At 42.7% G+C, this 23289-nt stretch overlaps 1 protein-coding gene and 1 pseudogene across 1 annotated transcript in view; one reads left to right on the plus strand and one right to left on the minus strand.

The window, feature by feature from the left end:
• Positions 1 to 23289, plus strand: part of NYAP2 (neuronal tyrosine-phosphorylated phosphoinositide-3-kinase adaptor 2) — a 189495-nt gene that overhangs the window by 157403 nt on the left and 8803 nt on the right. The window contains exon 6 of the mRNA XM_066622358.1: positions 7574 to 7677. Coding sequence (XP_066478455.1) covers positions 7574 to 7677 — 104 coding nt within the window. The remainder of the gene's footprint in view (positions 1 to 7573; positions 7678 to 23289) is intronic.
• LOC136646295 (5S ribosomal RNA) lies at positions 13929 to 14048 on the minus strand (annotated as a pseudogene).

Below are 23289 nucleotides of genomic sequence, written 5' to 3' on the forward strand. Positions count from 1 at the left end.
CAGTATTCCCAGGCAGTCTCCCATCCAAGTACTAACCAGGCCTGACCCTGCTTAGCTTCTGAGATCGGGCATGTGCAGGGTAACAGTTGAGTAACTTGTCAGTGCCAAAAGGGACTACTCAGAAAATGCATGATGCATAGTTTGATTTGATTTGATCATGGCAGCTTTTGAAGATTTTTTTTGCCTAGCGCACCTCTCATGGCTAAATATGAAGTTACTTATATCTCTGCTGCCACCGGCCCAGGCTTCCCCAGATCTTCCAAAAGGCCCCCTGGACAGAGCCCTTTAACCAAGCAATCCAAACAAGAAAAGGATAAATAAAAGTTTAACACTACAGAAAAGGAACAGAGGAAACAAAACTCCAAGTCCCCAATTACTACAACTGAATTAGCAGAGCAAACTTACTTTTACAAAGTAAAACACAATTGCCAAAATAAACATCAAATGGCTGTACAATTCCCCCAGCTTTATACAGTCAATACAGTATAACCACATGAGATTTAAAAATGATTGGTAAACTACAAGCTTAGGCCACAATTAAAATCCTATACTTCTCTGACTGGTGAGTTCTTCCATAGCCTAACCCACTACTCCTGAATCCTCCACACCCACTACTCAGAACAGCAACAGAAAATGCTACATTCCTAAGTATTTATCATCCAGCTGGAACCCTCTCCACTTCCTAATTGGATAATGCTGATTTCCTACCTTTTCTTCTTCATTTAAAGTGAACCCTCCCTTCTTACTCTCCTGCAAAAGGAACACGCAAAGGGGAACACACACAATTTCACCACAACATCCTTGTGTGCTTTAGACTTTTGAATATCTCAGAAAGGCACCTAGATCTGAAATCTTTTTCTTTCTTCTTACTCCTTGTGGGATTTGCACTTTTGCCATCACGTTGTGGTTTTTCATAGTGCTTCTGTGTCTGAAGTTGCAAAGAGGACTTGCAGAATGTGAAGGAATGAGGTGAGAGCAATGGAAGAGCCCTGCAACACAGGACACCAGCAACAGACTAACTAGTTTATCAAGCAGTTTAGAAGCCCAGGACTGAGGCACTGAATGTGATAGACCCACTGTTGCCCCCTCATGTTCATCACTGCAAATTAGTGAAAGGTCCAGCCCTTCTCTAGCTTTTGGGATTCGGCAGCTGAAGAGCGAACTCAGTGTTAATTCCATACATTTTATCTTCCTCCTACCACTGTTAGAAAATCCAAGATTCCTAGGAAGTGGTTAAGCTTTCCCTTCTCCGCATTATCACACGTTCTGCTCACTGTCATTTGGAATGAATTCAGAAACCCCTCTTGTATTGCTTTCCTTTCCGTTTTGAGAACAAACGTGATTCTGCAGTGATGTGAGATTGTCATCTAATGAGAGGCAGCTTTGCCTGAGGCCCCCAGTTAATGGCTTGTAGATCAGGACCCTGCTTTCTTCTGCTGGTAAGATACCATCTACTGTTGTACCTGAAAGCATGTACATACTTTCCCATAATGCTCAGGGTGAGACAATGTTCATTGCAGGTTCTAGTAGAGATAAGGGCAACAGGGAACAGTTAGGACTATGCGGTTACTGAAATCTCACTGTATTTTAACAAGATAGTATTTGGACAGTACAGTTGACAAGATGTCTCTGCTCATGTGTTCTTGTTCCATGAAAGACATTTTTAGAAAGCTGAGGTAAAGATTGTAAATGTGCGACCACTCTGAAAGAAACTTCTGCTATCAGTGATGTTTAGCGTTTTCGCAGAAAAAGGAAGGAGGGACACAATTATACCTGTTCCTATGTTTTGGAATACAGTGGGTCCTCTTTATCCACAAATTTGAAACCCACAGATTTGACCCATCACAGGTTCCAACTAAGGACTGGAGGACCCATAGAGGATCTCTAGGATACAATCGGAGGTTGCATCCCAGAGGTCTTCTGACTCCCCAGGAGGCCATGTAGGGAAGTGCCTGCTAAAAGGCTCCAGCAGGTATTCTGAGTTGAGGTCACGCACAACCTCCCCATGACTCAGAAAACAGATCAGACCACAGATTTTTTAATTTGTGGTTTTCAGCATCCGTGGGGGTTCTAAGAATGTCAAGGACCAAAGAATGTCAAGGACCAAACGCATGCCAAGAATCAACCTGTATTAAGTGGGTGTGAAATGTTCAAATATGCTTAATATTTCCCCCCTTGCAGTTTAATGTCTGTAATATCCTTGCAGTTTAATGTTTGTAATATCCATTAATATGTTTTTATTTGTTTTTAAATTATGTTTTTATATGTTGTAAGCCGCCTTGAGTCCCTTTGTGGAGAAAGGCGGGATAAAAATAAAGTTGTTATTATTATTATTATTATTATTATTATTATTATTATTATTATTATTATTATTATTATTATTATTATTATTATTATAGTACATTGAGCACATGTCCTTATTTGACAGTTTTATCTGAAAACCTAACAGCATGTCTAGACTGTGTTTCAGCAAAAAAAAAAAAAAAAACTTTACATGAAAGTAAAAGACAGTATTGAATTATTTTTCAGATAGGCATCAATGTATTACATTATGGTGCCCTGCATGGGATTGTCCATAAGGTTCTCTTCCAATAAAGCTATTGATGGAGATTTTTTATGTGACTTGCCCTTAAGCAGGCATTTATAGAGATGCATTACAGTATAAGGAATGTCTTTTCTTATGAACTGCTGACAAGTCTTGAAAATGGAGGATGACCCACCACAGAAGCTTCATAGCACTTTTGCAAGCTCTAGCAGGTCTGCACATTTGTTATTTCATTCAAAAGCCACCACCCTATACCTCAGGCTTTCTAGATATTTTTCCCCCCAGTAGTTTGGTGAACTATTCACCTCACTGGCAACATGAGGATCCCCAACAGATGTGCAGAATTCATTTTTCATTATATGCTTCCTTTTCCAACCTTGGAATTTATCTAGACATATGTATAGGTGCCTTTCTACTTCCTCAGAGGGCCTCAAGGCAGCTCTCATTTGGCTTAAAACATAAGATATAGGATCCCATCCTAGCCAAAATTCCAGCACTGATGCATTGGCAATGCAGCCTTGAGGGAACAAATGCTCTTTTACCTTGGCCTCCATGACTGCCCCCCCCCCCACAGGATGCAGCTCACATCCCATTGACACAGCTGCATCAGCATTGGAAAGTTGGATAGGATTGGGCCCATAGTTCTTTTGTCTTCTCCTCCTCCTTCTCACAGAGGCAATTGGTAGACCTCTGTGAGGGGAGAGGAACACAGTTCAGCTTTCGAAAGGCGCTACAGGCCGGTGGTGAATACCACAGATCTTTCAGGAATTATGTTTTGATCCATTGACTTCTTTTCAGCTCTGCTGCAGAGCACGTTTTTTATATGTAATAGAAAAATATAGAGAGTTTAGGTTGGCAACCTTCAGTCTTGAAAGACTATGGTATCGCACTCTGAAAGGTGGTTCTGGAACAGCGTCTAGTGTGGCTGAAAAGGCCAATTCGGGAGTGACAATCCCTTCCACATTGGGAGCAGGTGCAGTCTGCCCCTGGTCTGTCTCCCTGGCTATGGGCCTTCCTTCTTTGCCTCTTAGCCTCAGACTGTTGGCCAAGTGTCTCTTCAAACTGGGAAAGGCCATGCTGCACAGCCTGCCTCCAAGCGGGCCGCTCAGAGGCCAGGGTTTCCCACTTGTTGAGGTCCACTCCTAAGGCCTTCAGATCCCTCTTGCAGATGTCCTTGTATCATATAGAGTACATAAATATATACTCTCTCCATACTTATAGAGTACAGTGTTCTGAAAGTACAGTTGTTAAAAACAAAGCAGGATTGTGTTCTTTGTTAAAAATAAAAGACACAATCCTGCTGCCTTCTGCCTGTCATGACTGCACAGAGCAAAGCCAGTGTAGGTACAAACCTGTTTGGTGTCGCTCATGCAGAGAGCCTAGGTAGTGGTGATATCCTTTGTGTTTGGCTTTGTGGACATCTCTTACTTAGGTGGGGAGTATTCACACCATCAGACATTGGCTCAGCATCCAAGTGAAGATTTGAAGCTTGGCAGTGCCACATGCTGTGCATTCTGGTAAACCCTGCTGCCACTCTGCTAGACCTTGGTACCAGAAAATTGTTGCAGAGAAAGTCTGTTGAACATCCGCTCAGCCTGCCGGCAAAATCTTTAGCCACTACCCCGTCGTGTAGATTCATGTTCACATAATCTTTAAAGAAATTCAACACAGAACTTTGGGACCGGATCCATGTACTGCTTTTCTTTACAGGAGGACAATCATTTTTTTTTTTCATGCTCAAAGCACAAGCACAGCGCTAGTAATAAATAATACAAGATGATCATCTCTTTTATTTCTCGCATGAAAAAAATGAATAGTTAAAAATAAGAAATAGGAATCCAAGTCACTTTTCACTCTTGGAAGAACATAAGTGGCAAAATGGTGCCGCATTCATGAGAGTCTTTAGTACTAGGAAGCCCTGTGAAGTTTCATCAGGCACATAATACTAGGAATATGCTTCAAGGGTGATAAATAGGAACAAACATCACCTCTGAGTATGATGGATTCTGCTACTTTGATGCCAGATGAAAGGAGTGTCTTTGGTAAAGATGTGATAATCTTTCATCATGGTGCACACGCCCAATTGAAACGCTGACATTTTTCTCCTCTTGAAACAAAGAAAACAACTCAGAAATTGCAGCAGGCAAGACCTTGTAGTTTTCCACATTACTGGTGGTAAAGGAAGGATTATTGTCTGGCTGTATCATACAGTGATAACCCACAATACCCCAACCCAGGCACATATGTGTGCGGTGGAGACAAGCTGTCAACGAAAATTTGCAAGTACAAAGCAGAGGTTAAGGCGCAGCCCAACCCTATGCAGAACTTACAGCAGTGGCTCTCACAACCCACTGCTGTAAGTCCTGTTATAGGAGAGTGAAAGGCATGTTGTCATCATGTGCTCCAGAGCCACCAGTGCAAATGACTGGAGATTCCACATGTCCACTAGCTGATCCCAAATGCCACACTGGACCAAGTACAGTGGTGGTGAGGAGCAGTTCATGGGCTGTTCAGGGGAAGATCAAGCAGGGAATAGAGAGGGCAGGGGGTGGCTCTGGGATGGGAGAGGATGGATCTTTGCAGCACTAGCACATGCCAAGCTTCTATCCTGTCCCAACAAACACCCCTGAGGCTTCTCAGGCATATGCCAACTAAGGGCACAATCCTGACCCGGGGTTGGGCTGGTGCACCAGGAGGTGACTGTAAAGCACATTTGCGCCTCCTCGTGAGTTGGCTCGGCTGGCCCACAGACGCATGCTGGCCCGCAGAGGCTAAATCCAGCCTCCGCACAACTCGGGAATGGAGCCTTTCATCGGCCGAGCTTGGCCGACGCAAGGCTCTGGGGCGGGCAGGGAGGAGGTAGGAGGGAGGTGTTCTGGGGTGGGAGGAGGGCGAGTGGAGGGTGGTCCCAGGGGCAGGCAGGCAGGGAGCGGGAGGCAGAGCTGGACCCGACCCTTATGCCGGATCCCAACCCCTGTTCCTGAGCAGCGCAGAGCGGCTTCAAGTCGCTCCACTCTCCTGTGACTTATTCCACCTCAGGAGGTGGCACATGTCTGAAGAGACCCATTGGGGCTGTAGTGGCTTACCCACTCTGGCTGAACCACTTCAGGGCCTGTCTTGTGCTGGATACAGTGCAGACCTCCTGGCCTGCCTGTTCCAGAGCAAGATAGGATTGCACTGCACATTGTTGGAGTGGGTCCGAAGAGACCCATTAACAGCCAGGCATCCTACAGGAAGGCATCATCCAGGCTCTCCCAGGCCATATGGCTCCCCTCCCCCCCCCATAGCATGCAGCATGTTCTTCAGCAGTGTGGCTGCATCGTGTAAATTGGTTAGGAAAAGGACTGAGGCAAAAAAAGACTTAAAACTGCCACAGAAACTAGGAATATGGCAGTAACATACACTCTCTGAACTTTTGCTTCTAATGTAGCCTGAGAGATAGCAAATTAGGGTTGGCACTGTAATTTTGAAAGAGACTTGAAAGTGAACATTAGGGTTTCTCCCAAGGAGAAATATCTAAGAACCTTCAGATGGAGCCAAATGAGTTTGTGGAAGAACTGCACTCTCTTAGAGGTTTCAGAGTGAAATTTATTTTTAGGGTTGTTCATGATACAAAACAGCTAAGAAATGTCAAGGGAAGCCAAACAAGTTTCAATAAGATGAGTGACATTTCTCACAAAGTTCTTCCACACCCCAACTTAAAAGCCTAATTACTGGAATTATTTTCCACATATGACAAGAAGCAGGAGTCAATGAATCAGGACCAATGGTCCATGTATTTCTAAGCAATTGAGGGTGCAATCCTAACCCCTTATGTCAGTGCTTTCCAGCACTGGCATAGTGGTGCCAATGGGCCATATGCTTTATCCTGCAGTTGGGTGTCACTCATGGAGGCCTCCTCAAAGTAAGGAAATGAGGTTCCCTTACCTCAGAGCTGCATTGCCCTTATGTCAGTGCTGAAAAGCACTGACATAAGGGGTAAGGATTGCACCCTGTATAGTATCAGATTTTCAAGTGCTGGATTAGGCTATAGGCTTTCATATCATTCTACTTCAAAATTCACCCAAAGCCTCAAAATGCTTGTGAAACGTATTTCGTCTCAGTACTTGGTAAGGAAGCTTTAGAATTGTGAGAAAACCTTAGGAAAAACTGGGTAGATAGAATTCAAGCTTCCATTTTTGGTTGCACTGTGCTGACAGGTGACAATCCCGTAGACACTGGGGACAGAGAAACAAGGGGTTCTTGAAGGCAGAACATGACAGAATGAGGATGTTGGAAAGCATTTAGTATTTCTCAGACTGGGCTGGGACTCGCTTGGTAGATCGTGACCCGATTTCTGGTGGGTTCCACACAACCTCCAATGAAAACATAGGCGATGACTAGATCAGATAACTAATTGCCTTAAACCCTGATGCTATTCAAAAATCAGATAGCTGCTCACTGCTCTGCAAAGAGCTGAGCTCCTGCAGTTTTCAAGATAGCTGCTAATTGCCCTGCAAACAGCTGAGCTTCTGCAGTGTGCAGACTAGTGTAAATATAGGGAGATAAATGTTTGAGCTTCTTTTTTTCCTGGTGTGTGTTTTTCCAACTCTGTCAAAGACAGGTAGTGGGGGAAGGTGAAGGCTGGGTCATATAATTAACCCCTTCAAGCCTTTAGGCTATTCATTAGGGCTGCCTCATTAAGAAAAATGGACTGGATTTTTGGCAAATGAATAAATAAAATGTTAATTTTAAGTAAATATGTAAAAATATTTCTTTCTAGATCACTTTTTTTTAAGTCTCATAAATCACAGTGGGTTCCAATACAGTGCTATTTTAAAAAGTGGGTTCTAATGCTGAAAAGTTTGGGAACCACTGATTTAGCGGATCCTGTTACGATCAGGAGAGGAAAACGCTGGGGGCTTTAACCTAATAAACGCAGATTTCCTTCACCAATATATGTTTCTACCGCTGTCCAAATTGAGATTCATTAGGAAGAGGCACCAGAACCCTACTCAGTGATACATGTGCTGTTCTCTTCCTTTCCAGAATCGAAAGCAAGCTGCAGATTAGGGCGGTCTGCGTCCACATCAGGTGTGCCTCCTCCCTCTGTCACTCCTCTCAGGCAAACCAGCGATCTGCAACCAAGCCAGGTACCATCGTTAGCCAATCGCGAATGACTTCCTGTGATGCAACATGCCAAATTTTCTCACCTCTGTGTGTGTCTGTCATCTGTTACTGTAAACGGTTCTTCTGTGTTGTGATTTGATTTCTGTTTGTATGCCTGTACATATATATGTCTCTCTCTCTCTCTCTTTTTCACTCTCCTCCCCCCCCCCCCATCAGCAAAGAAATTCAACCCTCCAGCACCATGGCAGGCCTTTCTTTGCCATTAATTCTTAAACCCCTATTTGTCTTGTCTTTGTTCTGTAAGATAAATGTGCTGACTTTGTACTCTATGTACTAGCTGAATGCTTTTCTTTTATTTTTTTATTTGGTCTCTTTCCTTGTATTTTCTACTGACTTAAAAAAAATTTATCAACATTTGATAAATTTAATCTGTGTTGTTTATAATGTAGATTTCTTTTAAACATCCTGTCTAAAGCATTTTCATTATATTTCTCAATGACTTTGTACATACCATTTGAACTCTGACCTCTTGTATTGTGCTATATGTGCCAGTTTTGCATATATTTTTTAAGCTTGGTGCATGTTTGTATTATAATATATGAATCAATTCCATCCTAACGTTTTAGTGATACAGCAAAATGGTTTGCTTCCATATTGCAGTTCATTTTTCTTCATCGCTAGTGTATATGTTATGGTAATGGGACTATTAAATAATCTCCTGAAGTTATGTTTATTACAAACTAGCGAAGTCATTATGATGAGCAGGGTATATTATGAAGGACAAGCCTATATCTTATGGACTCCTCTGCACTTCATTCCTGTTATGGGAAACTCAGCCAATCAATGTCAGTGTGATGGGCAAGTTTGGTCCCCCTCACCATATTGTCCCCAAGTGCAGCACTTTACTTTTCCACATAGGAATGGATGGCAGACTTTCATGTATATGAAATTAAATAATGATTTGGAGACACCATTGCCCACAGGAGACAATATCCTCCTCCTCAAACCATGCCTCAAGTTATAGCCTGTTTATAGCCCTGAGTTCTGTTCCTTAAACTTGGACTCCACATACAGTGGAATGAGATGATAGAATGGATGGAACTACTTTTAACTGCAGATGGGGAATCATATTTTTAAATGCTAGGGGTGTTAAAAGTCCCTTGCAAAGAGAAAACTAGAAAAGCAGGCAAAGAAGCAGGTTGGAACCTTTCTCCCTGTTATGCTAGTTTTCTATTTGCAGGGAACTTTTCTTTTCACATGGGAAAAAGTCAAAAGTGGTGTTCCCCACATTTTACCTTCTTATTCTGCTTCATGTGTAGACCCAGCCTTATTCGTACTCGAGATTGGGACATGATAGATAGATAGATAGATAGATAGATAGATAGATAGATAGATAGATAGATAGATAGATAGATAGATAGATAGCACCTTTAAAAACACCACACTGTTGAAATATGGCTACTTAACACAAAAAATAAACATAGGTCTACATAGATTTCAAAGAAAAAGACAGAAAAATAATTCTTCTATATACATAACTTGGAGAAAGGTAAGATTAAATTAATGTTTAGCTTTATTAAGTGAATGTTGAAATCATATCCAGTGATGTTTTACATAAGTGCAAGACTTAAAATACAAAATGACTTGCACAGTGATTCAAAACATGTAGCATGTTTAGGATGGAGGAATCAGTGGAACAGGGATTTCACTCAAGTGTTATTAATATTTTTCCTCAAAGTTTGAAGGCAATATTGTTGTTTTTTTCCTATTTTATTACACGTTAATAAATGTGTTTCTGAAGACTGATAATGTTGAAGGACATCGGAGGAAAAAATGGTCTGTGCTCTGGATTAGGCAAAAAGCTAGACTGGACAAAAGGAACCCAAATGCCCTCTTCAGATGTTCTCCAACCTATGTAGATGAATACATGGATGACCCTGGGAATCCTGTTGCTCTAGCCCCACTCTTTCAATAATTCACTCAGCCCTGCCCCTATGGATTCAGCATTTGTGGCTGCAGACAAACACTGAATGCTTTTCCTAGGTGTGGGCAGATGTGGGGTTAATCCCTTGAATCATCAGCAGAGCAGATGCAGTGCGATCCCTGGGACTCTCCATGTATTCCTCTACGTGCATTGGAGAACCTCTGGACAGGACTGAATAACACAAAATCATTGTTGTTCCATTGTAGCTGTTGCCTTTTGCAAGGCAAATCCTGGAAGCCTAATGCTGTGTGTCACCCCGTCTAAGGATGTGCCTGTGAACATTTGTCACAATACAGTGTTCTGCATGGATGTCATACAATAAACATGTTGAACACTGTATACAGGGTACTGCATACGTGCACATGGATAACTGCAAACTGGCATAATCCCTATGGGTTGTGTTATACACGTACGTTGACTAGAGCTTTAGCTTTCTCCTAAATTCTACCCTGTAAATCTCCCTCTGCCCTTCTGTTATCCACGACTAAGGATTTGGTGGTTATAACTCTTGGGCAGGCACTGATTCATCATTGGGGAAAAACTCAAAAGGTACAGTAGTTGCTGGATGGAAAACACACTTTAAGGAGAAACCATTCAGTAAAAATACAAGAGGCTTTTATTTCAGCATTTATAGTAGGCAAGTTGGAGAAGGATCACATGCTTTACCTCCATACACATACAGTGCAATATTTCACATGTTTACACAGAAGTAAGTTCCACAAAATACAGTGGGGTTTATTCGCAGGAAGGAGGGCATAGGATGGCAGCCCTACCCTTTCCTTAGGTGATAGATGATTTTTTTGTTTGTTTTGAACACTGTCCTTTATTTTACATATCATGAGTGAGTGAGTGAGTGAGTGAGAGAGAGAGAGAGAGAGAGAGAGAGAGAGAGAGAGAGAGATGATGTTCCTTGAGGATGAATATGCCTCCTCAGTTCAGATATCCATTTCCTTTGTAAAGAGAGGGAACGTTTCAAATTATAGTAGAAATACAGACAGGATGACAATACAGTATTCCATTATGGAGTAACACAACACTCTTCACCAGAGTATGCTACAAAAGTCTGTTGGCCTCAGTGCTACTTTTCCTTTATGGCATACTGTCCTAACACATCACAGGGAGCCCTCACATCTCCTTCACAGTAAAATTGAAAACATCAAGAGAGTTCCAAAGCTTGCCATTTTGGAAATATTATAAGATCTTTTTCACTTGGGTAGTGAAATGCACCTGCCCTCAAACTTGGCCCCAGGGAGCCAATTTGACCATAAAAGAGGCTGGGGTAGATATAGCGGGACTTTCATCCAATTGTGGTGGAGCAAGAAGGATGCATGTGAGCAAAAATGGCTGTGTGCATGTCTTTTAGTATGGTTATGTTACAGTCTTTGTGTGTGGGGGGGGTAACCATTTCCTTGGCCCCTCTTGTCCAGCCTTCAGAGTGCTTGTTGGGTTTGTAGTTTCTTCACCCAAGTCCCTCTATACAGAACTCATCTGTCTGGGGATACAGTTAAACTTGTCTGTGCCCAGCTCTCTGGACCTGGCTGTCATCTGGGCTTAAGGGCCCAGAGGTCAAAGGCCTGATGGCCAATCAGTGGCCCAGTGGGTGCAAAGGTTCTATAGCCTCTATTGACACTCTAGCTGTACCCCAGGAGGAGTGCCTCCATTTCTCTTGCCCTCATTCCTGAGTCCTCACTCAGGCGTCTTCTGTCCTTGCCTCTTGTCTTCATGGACTTGTTCTTGTCTTTACACTCTATAGTTTCCCTTTTCCCTCTAATTATTGCCCCCTTCTGTTCTTCCCTAACCTGTTCTTCCCAGCTTCTTCTCAGCCACCAACTCACTCTCCCTTAGTTCCTCACTCCTTTCACTGCCTCCAACTGCGTTCTGCGACTCTTTCCATCCCCTCCAGATCTGTCCTTCATCTTTCCCTGCTCATCTCTCTCCCCTTAAATCCCCCAGTCTTCCCAGGTCTCCACAACCAGCTAATGAAGCCTGCTGAGGTCTCATACTTCACCTTGATTACTCTGACACATGACAATCATGTCATTGCCAAGTCAATCAGAGTCATCTCCTTCTCCCCTTCCTGAGGCTCCATGATGCACCAGGGCTCTGCAGGGCCATGACACTCCACAGACAGATGCTTGCAGATGGGTGATAAAAGTTGAATGTTTAGCATGGATTCTAAATTTAAAGCTGCTGTCTGACAGAAATTTGCTTTTGCCATCACAGAGATGCACCAATGATGGAACTTGCTCTTGCTAGAGTGAAGCCTTCTAGGCAGCTATTAAAGGAACTTCTGTCAGGAATAGAACAGTGACAGTAACCAAAACTCTAAGTGAGATGCCACTCTACAGAAGTACACCAGCAAGCCCCCCTCCTGCAATGCTCTATAGGTTCCCCCCTCCCACTCCTCCATGGACAGTGTGGTTCTGCACAGGCAAATATGCTCCACAGGCAAAATGTCGGCAACAGGGGTAGGGCTTGCTGATGTGCTCACTTTGCCCCCCTTCATGGAGAGGAAACACATGAAGAGGGCTTAGAACAGTTGGTTAGAAGAAGGCTTCTTCTTTAGTTCTGGATTCCTCAAAGGTTTGGTCCTTTGGTCTGAACAAGAAAACAGAGTCTAAGGGGGAAGAGTGGATTGTACCCCTTCTAGGAATGCAGGAGGGAATCATACCTTTGAATCCTTCTATATGTGGGGAAACTCTCTGAAAATAAAAACCCAACAGGTAATGAACCACTGTTTCATAATTTTTAAATGCAGTGAGTTGTATTTGCATTGAAGAACATTTAAACTCAGGGCCTCCAGCTGTAATCTGAAATACTACAATCACCTCAGGTTCTTACCAAGTCATTCTGTTGCATGTGAAGGCCATGTCTGGTGTGGCACTGTGTTGCATGTGAAGGCCAGATCTATGTCTGGTGTGGCATTCTGGGAGCAGGAATAAAGTGAGGCCCTACACAATTTTGTTCTTTGAGTCAGCATTTCTTCTGGAGATTACTGGATAGCTAAGAGTTTTTGCAATATAGGTTCATGGCTGCAGAATTATAATCAGTGCTGCAAGTCCAATACAATGTTTTTCTGCTGATGATACAAACTGTAGTTTATTCACACTAATATGAAATTTTTCCAATGAAAATGGGTGGGGGGATGTTGATCAATTTATTTCAGAACATATTTTGGAAATGAACCTGCGCATTCATTTCCAGCAGGACTATACAGCCCAACAGCCACTAGATGGAGGCAGAAGACACATCTTCAAGGGCACATTTTGTTTCATTTGGGAAAAAAGGGGGGAAAAGAAAGGATATCCCATATTCCTGCTATTATTTTCTCATTGCCATTTAAATTTTATATATAAAAAAGTGGCAAGTACAATCAGAATTGCTCAGGAAGACTGCCAGTCTCATCCATGAATAGCAGAGTAGCTCAAACTGATCAAATACAAGCAGAGAATGAAATATTGGAATCTTAGAACAGAATTTCTGACTCAGAAATTATTTTGGATAGTTTTGGGGGGGGGAGGGGATGTTTATTTTTCTCAGCAAGGTGTCATGCTGGAAATTCCTAGAGGCCCTGTTAACATCTCCAAGACTGCTTTTAGTCATCATTTGGAGATTGATGCTGATCCCTGAAGACGTCAGCTGAATCCTGAAGGGTTGACAACCCTATCTTAGAAGCATCATGAAAGAGAAAGTTGAGGAAGGATATAGGATAGTTCAAATCAAATGCTGCTATGGAAGCTGCTCACTGTTCCATGTAAGTGGCCTCTTCCCCAGCCTTTGGAGCCATTTTGGGTGGCGAGAGCAAAGCCAAGGTCTCTCCTCCACTTTGCACTTGCTGCCTGGAATGGTTCCAAAGGTGAGGGAGAAGGCCCGCTTACACAGCACACTGAAGTGCGTGCTAAACTTAGGGCTGTGCCCCAACTGAGAATGCTACTATATGGAGGACCCATTACTTGAACCCTTCTCCTCAGGGCCAAACTACATGTGGGCAGCTTTGTGTTAGGCATACTTTACTGGAAGAGCCTCCAAAGCACCAAAGCAGTGCTCCAACACCAAAGCAGTGGGGAGGTCAGTCTTTTGGAGACCACAGCACACACAGATGGAAAGTTTAGCCTTTCCCCACCAAAAATCCCCAAGAGATATTATGCCACTGAAATGAATATAGCATTTTTGAGAGGCGATATTTGGTGGTAACACTCTACAACAGGAAAGGGTTGGTCTCCTCCCTCATGTGCCATGTTCCTGATCAGAACTGGTTGGCAACCTTCAGTCTCGAAAGACTATGGTATACGCCTACAGCACCCGGTATTCCCAGGCGGTCTCCCATCCTAGTACTAACCAGGCCTGACCCTGCTTAGCTTCCAAGATCAGATGAGATTGGGCATGTGCAGGGTAACAGTTGCTGTCTGCCACCACCACATTTGTGGGAAGAAAAAGTCACACCTCCAGTCATCTGGCAGCCTGCCTCTTTCCAACTCAAATCAGTGCATATCTTTTTAGTGTTTCCTATCTCCAAAGAACCAACGCTTCAAGCAGTTGCACTCCTCAGCTTCCCAATTGCTAATTTATCTCCACTTCCAGGGCCTATCCCACTTCTAAAAGTTCCTCAGTCTTCCTTTGCTACTTTAGGTTAGTGTGAAATGTCTGAACTGGCTTACCAGTCCAGAGACACAGGGGGTAGTGAAGCAAGTTGAACTCATTGGTGCTACTGGAAATAGTGCTTCTTGAGGTGGTCATTATAGCAGTCAGGAATTGCAGAAATATCCTGTAGGAAGAGGATAGCTGGTGGGCATCAGGTAAGAATGGTGGTAGGGCTGCATAGGTGAAGGAAAAAACCTGGAGCTATGATTTGGTGCTACATGTGGGGGTGAAATAGATGATATGCTGATACCATATGCTAAGACATAGAGATGATACAGGAAGTGGTGACCACTGCTTTCAGACATGTGAGGTCTGTGACTCTGACAATCTAAAGCCATGACTGGACCCCATGGGCAGCACTGCTTAGAAAACTACAAAATTCTGAATCCATGGAACACATTGAGCTACATCCCTGAAACTGAGAATCTGCCCCATCTTTCACTGAAACCCCCCACAAACTTTTCTCCAACCCTTATCATAGGTTCAATTAGAATTAAAATCATTCTAATTTCGTTTTTCTCATGCTGGCTTGACATAAGTCTATGTCTTCTGCTATTTACTGCAGGTGTTTGGAATAATTGAGGCATGAATTTTCTTTGTCATTTTTTGTTTTACCACCAGAGGGGGAGATTGATCCATTTAGCTTCAAGAGCTGCTTTTACCTAATGTAGTAAAAGAAGCCTGTTGCGAGACAGTCTAGCATTTTTATGTTGACTGTCAATAGTCTGAAAGAACACAGTGGCAAGTATCTGACTGCCTTTAGGTAGCTGTCACATTGCAGTGGTCTTGATCCAATCACAAATAATTTATCCAAAATTAAGCAAATTGCTCGCAAAGGCCATCAACACAATTTCATCCTTCCTTTCCCATCATTCCCCTCCGTTCACATTCTGAAGTAGAATCACCTGATTCTTCCATGACAATAGCATCCAGGATTTCCCTAACTCATATTGGGGCAAATAGTGAAATTCCACTCATGCAAGCAACACATTGCATGCTGGTACCCCAATATTTGCCCCTTTGCAGTTCAGCTGGTCTCATAATGCAGCAGGAAAAAAAAATCTATATCTCATACAAGATACATTGCCAAAGAGCATGAAAACCATGTATTCTCATTTTCTTTTATCCTTATACAGTGGGGACTGGTTTTAATCTGAATTTGGCCAAGTTTAAAAAATAACTATGAAAGGTTTCATACACTCTGTGTCATGAATAAGTTGTGTCACATGGACTTGCATGTTCAAAATTTATACACCTGCATACCTCTAGGTTATGCACCCCTTTGGGTGCTAATATATACTTGTGTATTGGTATCCACAGGGAATCTGTTCCCGGATAATGAAATCCAACTCATTCTGGCCACATCTGAAGCCTTTCTGAGGCCCACAGAGACTGCATGCAGCCTCTACGAGCCTCAGAAAGCCTCCTGAAGGTCCTGAAGGTTTTGGCAAAAACCAGAAATGGTCATTAAACATCTCCAGGGGGTGGGTTCTGAGGCCCTCAGAGGTTGCATGCGTCTCTGATGATGTGCAGGAGCTCAGGTCCGACCTCCACCGTGGGTTTGGAACCCTTGGTTAGTTAAAACTATGGGGGTCATGAATCCACGGATAAAGAGACCTGACCTATACATGCATGCACATGATCCAATTTATATGGAACTCTTTATGGGTAAGTTTTTTGCTTGTTTTTTCCCCAGCATGTCTAAGGTCATGTTTGGGAAGAAATGCCCAAATTGGAATGAAAGTTGCATGGGAATGAAGGCATGCCTTAAGCTAGTAGGCTACGCTAGATCATTTTCTAAGCTGAAATATTAAAATAACTCAGAGAAGGTTTTTTTATAAGGCAGTGATGGTCAGGTTTATATCTTGAGACATACTTGGAAAGAAGCAAAGCTGGAATGCAGTTGGTCTGAAAGATGCTTAGGGATAGTATGTGGTGAGGACTGAAGAAAGGTTGCAAGATGGAGGAGACAGCAACTAGGAAACCAGAAGCCCAGGATCAGACCCAGCTCTCAGAAAAAAGAAAACCAACTTCATGAAGACAAGTTAGGGCTAAGTCACACTATGGCAGATAAGTAGACTGCAGCAGTCAGAGCCTGGACAAAAAGCTAGGAGATCAACAGAGCTGTTGGAGAAACTTGAGCTAGTGGGTCATATATTGTGTTGCAGAAGCAGCATTCAGTGACTTCACTTGCTGTATCAGTTTTTTTCAACTCAAGACATATTGTTTTAATCACTTTTCTCAACTTAGGACCTATTGCAACAGATTAACTGTGCAGCAATTATACTGTCTGCTGAAAACAACAACATGTGAATTTCTGGATTGGGCCAGACCTTTAGTCTTTACCTCCAACATTGGCCACTACCATCAGTTTTACAAAGGAAATGAGGTCCCTCCATGCTTATTGGGCAGGGAACAACTGTCCTGCCCCTTTCGTGAGGCAGAAGGGTCAGTTCCATCACCCTTCTCAGAATCGGCACCTGAGTCAGCTGTGGGTGGAGCTTACGAAAACACAGACACACCACACCTTGTCACAGTATTTTGATGCTGGGTTGTATTTCAGACCTGAGCCACCTATCCGACAGGGCAGTCTGAGAGTAACTGGTAGCCTTCAAGCCAGGTAGAGATTTTTTGCTCTTCAACTGATTGGTCAAGACTGGGGAGTTCTTCTGCCCACCCCAGACTTTCATGGACAGTGGGACTAGCAAGGTGACCATATTGGCAGGAATAGTGCAGGGCAGGGTTTAGGATTCAGGAGCCAGTATGCACCCTGAGGAAAGCAAGAATCAGTGGGGAACTAGAACTAGTCTCAAGAGGCTGCATTCCTGCAGTCTCAAGAGGCTGTGTGTCTGAAGAATGCAGGCAGGTGACCCCATTAGGTTCAGATTGTGAAGTCTATCTGAAGGCTGTCTGGCTTGAAATAAGCTGAGGGGTTCAAGCTGACCCCTTCTCAAGGGGGTGGCATAGTGAAGCTGAAGTTGCTTTGTGGCAATGCCAAGTTTTAGCCAGGGTGGTAGGGCTCAAAGGAAGAACAACAGGGTTCCATTCTCCTCCAGGGCAGATGCCCACACTAAGTGGCTCAGGAACAGGGAAGATGAGAGCAATCACATCACCCCCTCCCATTCAATGAGTGTTGAAAAGGCTTGCTATGAACTGATGCTGAGTCACTAGCAATGTCATATCCCTCAACCATCTTGACATGGCTGGCGCAAGACCTGACAAATGCTGCTGCCCTTGCACAGAGCTGCTGAACCCATAACCAGGGTGACCAGATGCAATGAAGGACAGAGTGCCTCTACATTTAACCATGGTATAGAAGAGGGAATTTTGGCAGGTGCAGCTCAACATGGAAGGATTTAAAAAGCTGCACCTGCCAAAATTCCCTCTTCTATGTAGCGGTTAAGGGTGTAGGCACTCTGTCCTCCATTGTATCTGGTCAACCTGCCCATACCCAGCAGTGCACTAGCCAGTGGTGGCTACCTGTTCTCTTACTCCTCTCTAGGCTCTAAAAGGGGAACAGAGCAGAAGAAGTGTGGTGGACTAGATTGTCTCTGATGTTCTAGTCCAACCCACTCCTCTCCTGCTCTTTTCCCCTCTTGTTTTATGAAGCCTGGGAGCAGGAGGAGGGCAGTGAGGCAAGCAGCAGGCAGTCCCCAAAACCACCACCTGAACTACTGCCTCTGTCAGTCTCATAGACAGGCCAGTTCTTTATCTACTGATGGATTCAACAGCCATGATAGTCTACTGTTAATTGGGCTTCCATGAAATCCTGTTGAAATGACTCTTGGAGGGTTAAAAAAAAAAAAAAAAGGTAAGAACATTTCAGTGTGCAGTAGAAAGATCTACTTAACATGATTTTCGTAGTTTGGACATTTTTGTTTCTTGTGTAGTCTGCAAGTTTTCCAGTTTTCTACTTTACCATAGTAATTTAGGCTGGTTTGAATGCATGGTACGTGCAGATACTTTAAGTTTCACATCCTAAAACTCTGAACCTGAGCTTATTTATTTAGAAGTACCTTCCATGTGATCCAATGTGTTTAGGATCAGGCAGTTCTTTTTTCTACTAGTTTGCTATACACATTTATGCAGATATAAATACATGCAATAAGTATTTCTCCCCAGAAGACAAATTCTGAGCCAGTGTGCAGAGGCTAAGAGGAATAATGGGGTTATTGAGACTAGGCTTGTATTCTTATTGTTTCATTGGTCGAATGCAGTTAGGGGCTTGTGAAATTCATGCACGGTTAACGACCGTATATAGGACAAACAGGACCACATTTTTATGTCTAGTCCAAGAATCGAAACCATAACAGGAAGTGCTTCATCCAATTTTTCACTGCTCCTCACAAACTATTCAAAACTTACACTGTACTTACAGGGACTTAAACAGAACTTATCACAGTGTCATAAACAGAACTTGGAATCGACGTAGGTTAATAGCAGATGTTTAGAAAGTGACATGGGTGAACTACGTGTATCCCTCAGTTGGCAATTGTTTTAGTTTTCCGTGTAACATAAAAACCAATGGGTTTTTAAAACCCAATGGGTTGCTTTAAAACCTATGGGTGTTGTTGTTGTTTTTTGTTTCGGTTTACTTAACTTGCACAGCCATGTCAAGATTTTGAGTGCAAACCATTGTTTTCATCAGTTTGAGATAATAAATGTGATCCACAGGATTCCTTTCCTGTGACTCTTCTGCACCGACTGTTGAAAAATCCTTGTGCCTTTGTTGAAAGAAAAACAAAATCTAATTCTTTTCTCTGTTGGTGTATGTTTATGTTTGACTCAGGGCAACAAATTTTTTAGGATATTATTCATAAAGGAAAAAAATGACAATGATTTAAAGTGGCGTGAAGCGAAAGTTCATGAAAAGCCTGGGATTGTGTATAGTTAGTCACCGCTCCCTTGTCAAAGAAAACAAAGAGCCTATTTCTAATATGCCATAAATAGAATGTTTCCTCACACACGTATTTCGATTCTTCATGAAATCGGTTCTCTTGAACTTTTTAAAATATGTGGAATTTAATGTGTGTGTGTGTGATTTTTTTTTCTTTTTAAACTGGGTATGTGAGAGAGAAAGACCAGTCACACAGGCCACTGTGAACAAGTTCTGTTTTTTTGTTTTAATATCAACTTCACTTTCTTCCATCACTCGGGCCTTGTTGCCATGGTGACCATAATTTCATCCAGTTCCCTCCAACATTTGTATAACTTTATACAATTTATTGCACTTACCGCACCTGTATAGTATCTTGTCTGTATACTGTATGCCCATAAATATGTATATTTATTCACCCATGTATGTATGTATAGTTTGTTTATATTTCTGTATATGTACGTGTGTCTCTTCATAGTCTGTCACTGAAATGTTTGACTTCCTCATATACATTCTATGTATGCAAGTTACAATGACGTATGGATGCCAGCATTCACTTTTGATAACTTATACCCCTTCATTTTGTCTTGTCGAACAATGAAAATAAAAACATCATGTATTTTAAATGAGAATTTTAAAACAGTGGTTACTTTTCTATTCTTTTACATCAGGGATGGCCATCTTCTTATGTCGGGATGGTGGGGAGGGGGGGGTCATATGATTTAGTACCCAGCTGTTCAGAGAGGGGTTAATTTGCACATTCCATAAGAGAGTGTTATGGAAGCATGGAGTCATTCCCCTTTCAGGACTCTGGAATTGCAACTAATCACAAGGTTTTAGGAATGTGGTTTCCAACTGAAATGTAGGGCCATGAAGAGAACATGCCCAAGGGCCCAAAAAGAGGGAAATAAGAGAAGAAAAATAAAACAAATGATGGTAAAATAGTAGGTTGAAGAAAAGATGCACCATCTGTAGAGCCATCATAGAAGTTAATATTCTCACTGCTACGTACCTGTAGCATAGCACATCGGGAGAATCTCAGTGTATTCTGGCTGTAGCATGAGACAAAAAGGTAGGCAAAAGTGGATAGCTCATATATGGAAGGGAGTCTCATATTGCTCAGGGCTTCCTCACAAGCTCTACTGTTAACCCAATTTCTCCTTCCCCCTGGCCTGAGGGAAACCCAAATCCCATGCCTTGGTATATTGAAACCATTGCTTAGTTAAAAAGGTTGATTTGGTAAGTGACAGGATATATTGTTCTGAGTACTTTTCCAACAAAGAAGATTAGGGCACCATGGCTAATTAGGGCACCATGGCTAACCAAAAAACATGGCTGGTTTTATAAAAGATTAAAACAAACCATGGTGCCTTAACCTTCTTTGCAGGAAAAGTCTTATAAAAAGGACTCATAATAGCAGTCATCGGCCGGCACGTTTCAGATGCTTAGAAGCACAGTTGGTGAAATGGATCATGGCACACATTATTATTAGCCACTAAGAATAAATATTGATATATTTAGGCTAGGCCTGAATATTGGAGCTATTGATAAAGGGATATTGTTAAAAGCAAACTTTTCCATATGTAAATGAAATGTTTCTAGCCCTGGCAATTGCTGATTAATGGCCCAATCTTATCCTGGGCCAGTACACCCACTGCATCCTGTGTACCAGCTGGGGACCAGGCTGGCTGGGAGAGGTAAGGAAAAAAAAACAACTTTATTTACCTTCCTGATTGCTGCATGGTGCCTGCTGGGATTCCTCAGATCTGCGCCTGCTCTGTAGCTGGCACAGCTCTGAGAAGCCCGCCAGGGATATGTCCAGGCAGTGATGGATATAAGTGGACACCAGTGCCACTGCAATCCATCCTGTCCCTCCCTGTTGCTGATCTGCCCTGATCCTGGCCCCTTCACTAACAGAAACCCACTGGTGGCTGATCTATACCACACTGCTGGCTGTGCATGATTTTTTCCAGTGGCAGCAGCAATACACATACTGGTAGAGGGCCTGATGTGATGACAGACCTCATGGTATACTGGCATACTATAAGGATAGGATTGTGCCATAAGTTAATCTGGTTCTTGCTTCATTATATTGATGTAGGTAAGTCACAAAATAAGCCCTACAAGCATATACAAGTGTGTGATGCAATAGTACTCAGTTCCTTTGACTTCCTCAGCTCAGTCAATATGAGCCTCTTCTAACCTGCAGACATTGGTGGCTGCTATCCACCATGACAGCAAGTCAGACTTGAACCCACCATTCTCAAGGAGATTGTCAAAGTCCCCAGTAGCACAGTCACTGCACTCTATGGTAAAATTCAAAAATATGGAAGCAGTGGGTAGCATGAAGGTTTGGACACTGGAAGAGAAATTTAAAAAAAAAAATGCCAAACATGTTAGATCTCAAAAAATATCAAATTTTTTAAAACCAACTTTGAAGTGTTAGTTTTGCTGGGCTTCTGATTTTTGAGCCCTTTAGGTGGACGGTGCTGTTGATTGCATGCGCTGAGCAGAAATGTATTTAATGTGATGGAGCTGGTCATATTTGTCAACACTTCCATGTTCACAGCCCTTGCTTAAGTCAATAATACATGGAAAATAGCTGTTGCCCTTCAGTTCCTAATATGTTTCCATAGTGACATTTGGCGCCGAGTACATTCCATAGCCCTACTTTAACATTCTATTCCCACCACTGGACACCTGCCACAAAGAGGCTCCAGATGAAAGCTTGGCTGGCCTCCACTCTGTTCTCCACTCTGGACCTCCAGTTGATCAGTAACACCAGACTTTACATTGGGCACATAAGTGCTTTGCTGGATTACAGCCCCTATTAAGAACTGTCTGTGCTAACATGAGGCGTATTTACTTTTTAAGGATGGTAACTTCCATTCAAATCACCGTTAATTATATTATTTATCTTTGGGTATTTTGTCCAGCTGGATAGATCTACGTGCACAATAAATTATTGCAGCCCTGTGTATTTTCTGGCTGAAATGAGGACAGGGCTTCACACACAAAAAAAGGTGGTGGATTTTCTAAAGTATTTTAGACTGGCAAAACTGCAGCTGCCTTTATGCAAGATCTTTACTCTTCAAGTTAACAGCCTTTTTTTTTAACAGCTGGTTTCAGAGAGTTGACTCTAGCCTGTAGCATAAGGCGGTGGGGAGGAGGTGGTATTGAGAGATGGGGTCAGGAAATCAACAGAAAAAATGTGATGAGGACATATTCCACTAGAAGCTCTTTGGTGCTCAGGCATTGGCAGCCTGATCCAAATCCCTATCAAGTTAATGAGATTCATTCCCGTGATTAACAAGCAATTTGCTTTAAGCTTTGAATACTGAAGTGTGTGTGTGAAGGGATACAGTCACTATGGCAGGAATTCTGGCTCTCATAGCATTTGGATGCTAAAATCATGGCTCTTTTAGCCTTTTAAAACAGTAGCTAAGGGGCCCAGCTCAAGATCTACAAGGGCTTTCCTTGCCCATCTCATGTAATTTGAGCAGTAGTTTTTTTTTGTTGTTGTTGTTTTTAAGGAAGATATGTGAATATAAATATGTGGTCCTCATTGAATCTTATGGTGGGAATGCCTCTTTGGGTAAAGGTGTGATTCTGTCCTGAGGGAATTTTCACTAAACTATTAAATCATTACACAGGAAAAAAAGACTGCCTATTTTATTATGAACTAGTTATTTACACAAGTAGCGCAGCCAGAGGAGGGGGGCAGCGGCATCACATCGTAAGTACAGCAGTCATCACAACCCGCCATGTAAGCAGCCCTTTCCACTCACCATCGAAGCCATTGGTTCAGCGACAGCAATGCACAGGTGCTCAATGATGGGTTCAGGGAGTACCTATGAGTTGCTGTCGCTGCCCCAAATGTCTCTGACAGCAAGTGGCGCACTGTGGGTGCCAAGTGGCTCTGACAGCAACTTGCATGGCGCGTTGTGGTGCCCGCTGTCCTTACTGTGCCGCCGCCCCCCCTCAGGCACTCTACTGATTTACACAGAGCTAATTTTTAAAGTTGCATTAAAATTTCACGTTGACTTCTGCTCATAAATATATTTCTGCTGCCTTAATCTGAGCCAATCGTATAAGATTTATTGCAACAGTACAGTTTTCTATGGACTGCATCCA

This window comes from Tiliqua scincoides, chromosome 3, assembly GCF_035046505.1.
Source record: "Tiliqua scincoides isolate rTilSci1 chromosome 3, rTilSci1.hap2, whole genome shotgun sequence".
Lineage (NCBI taxonomy): Eukaryota > Metazoa > Chordata > Lepidosauria > Squamata > Scincidae > Tiliqua > Tiliqua scincoides.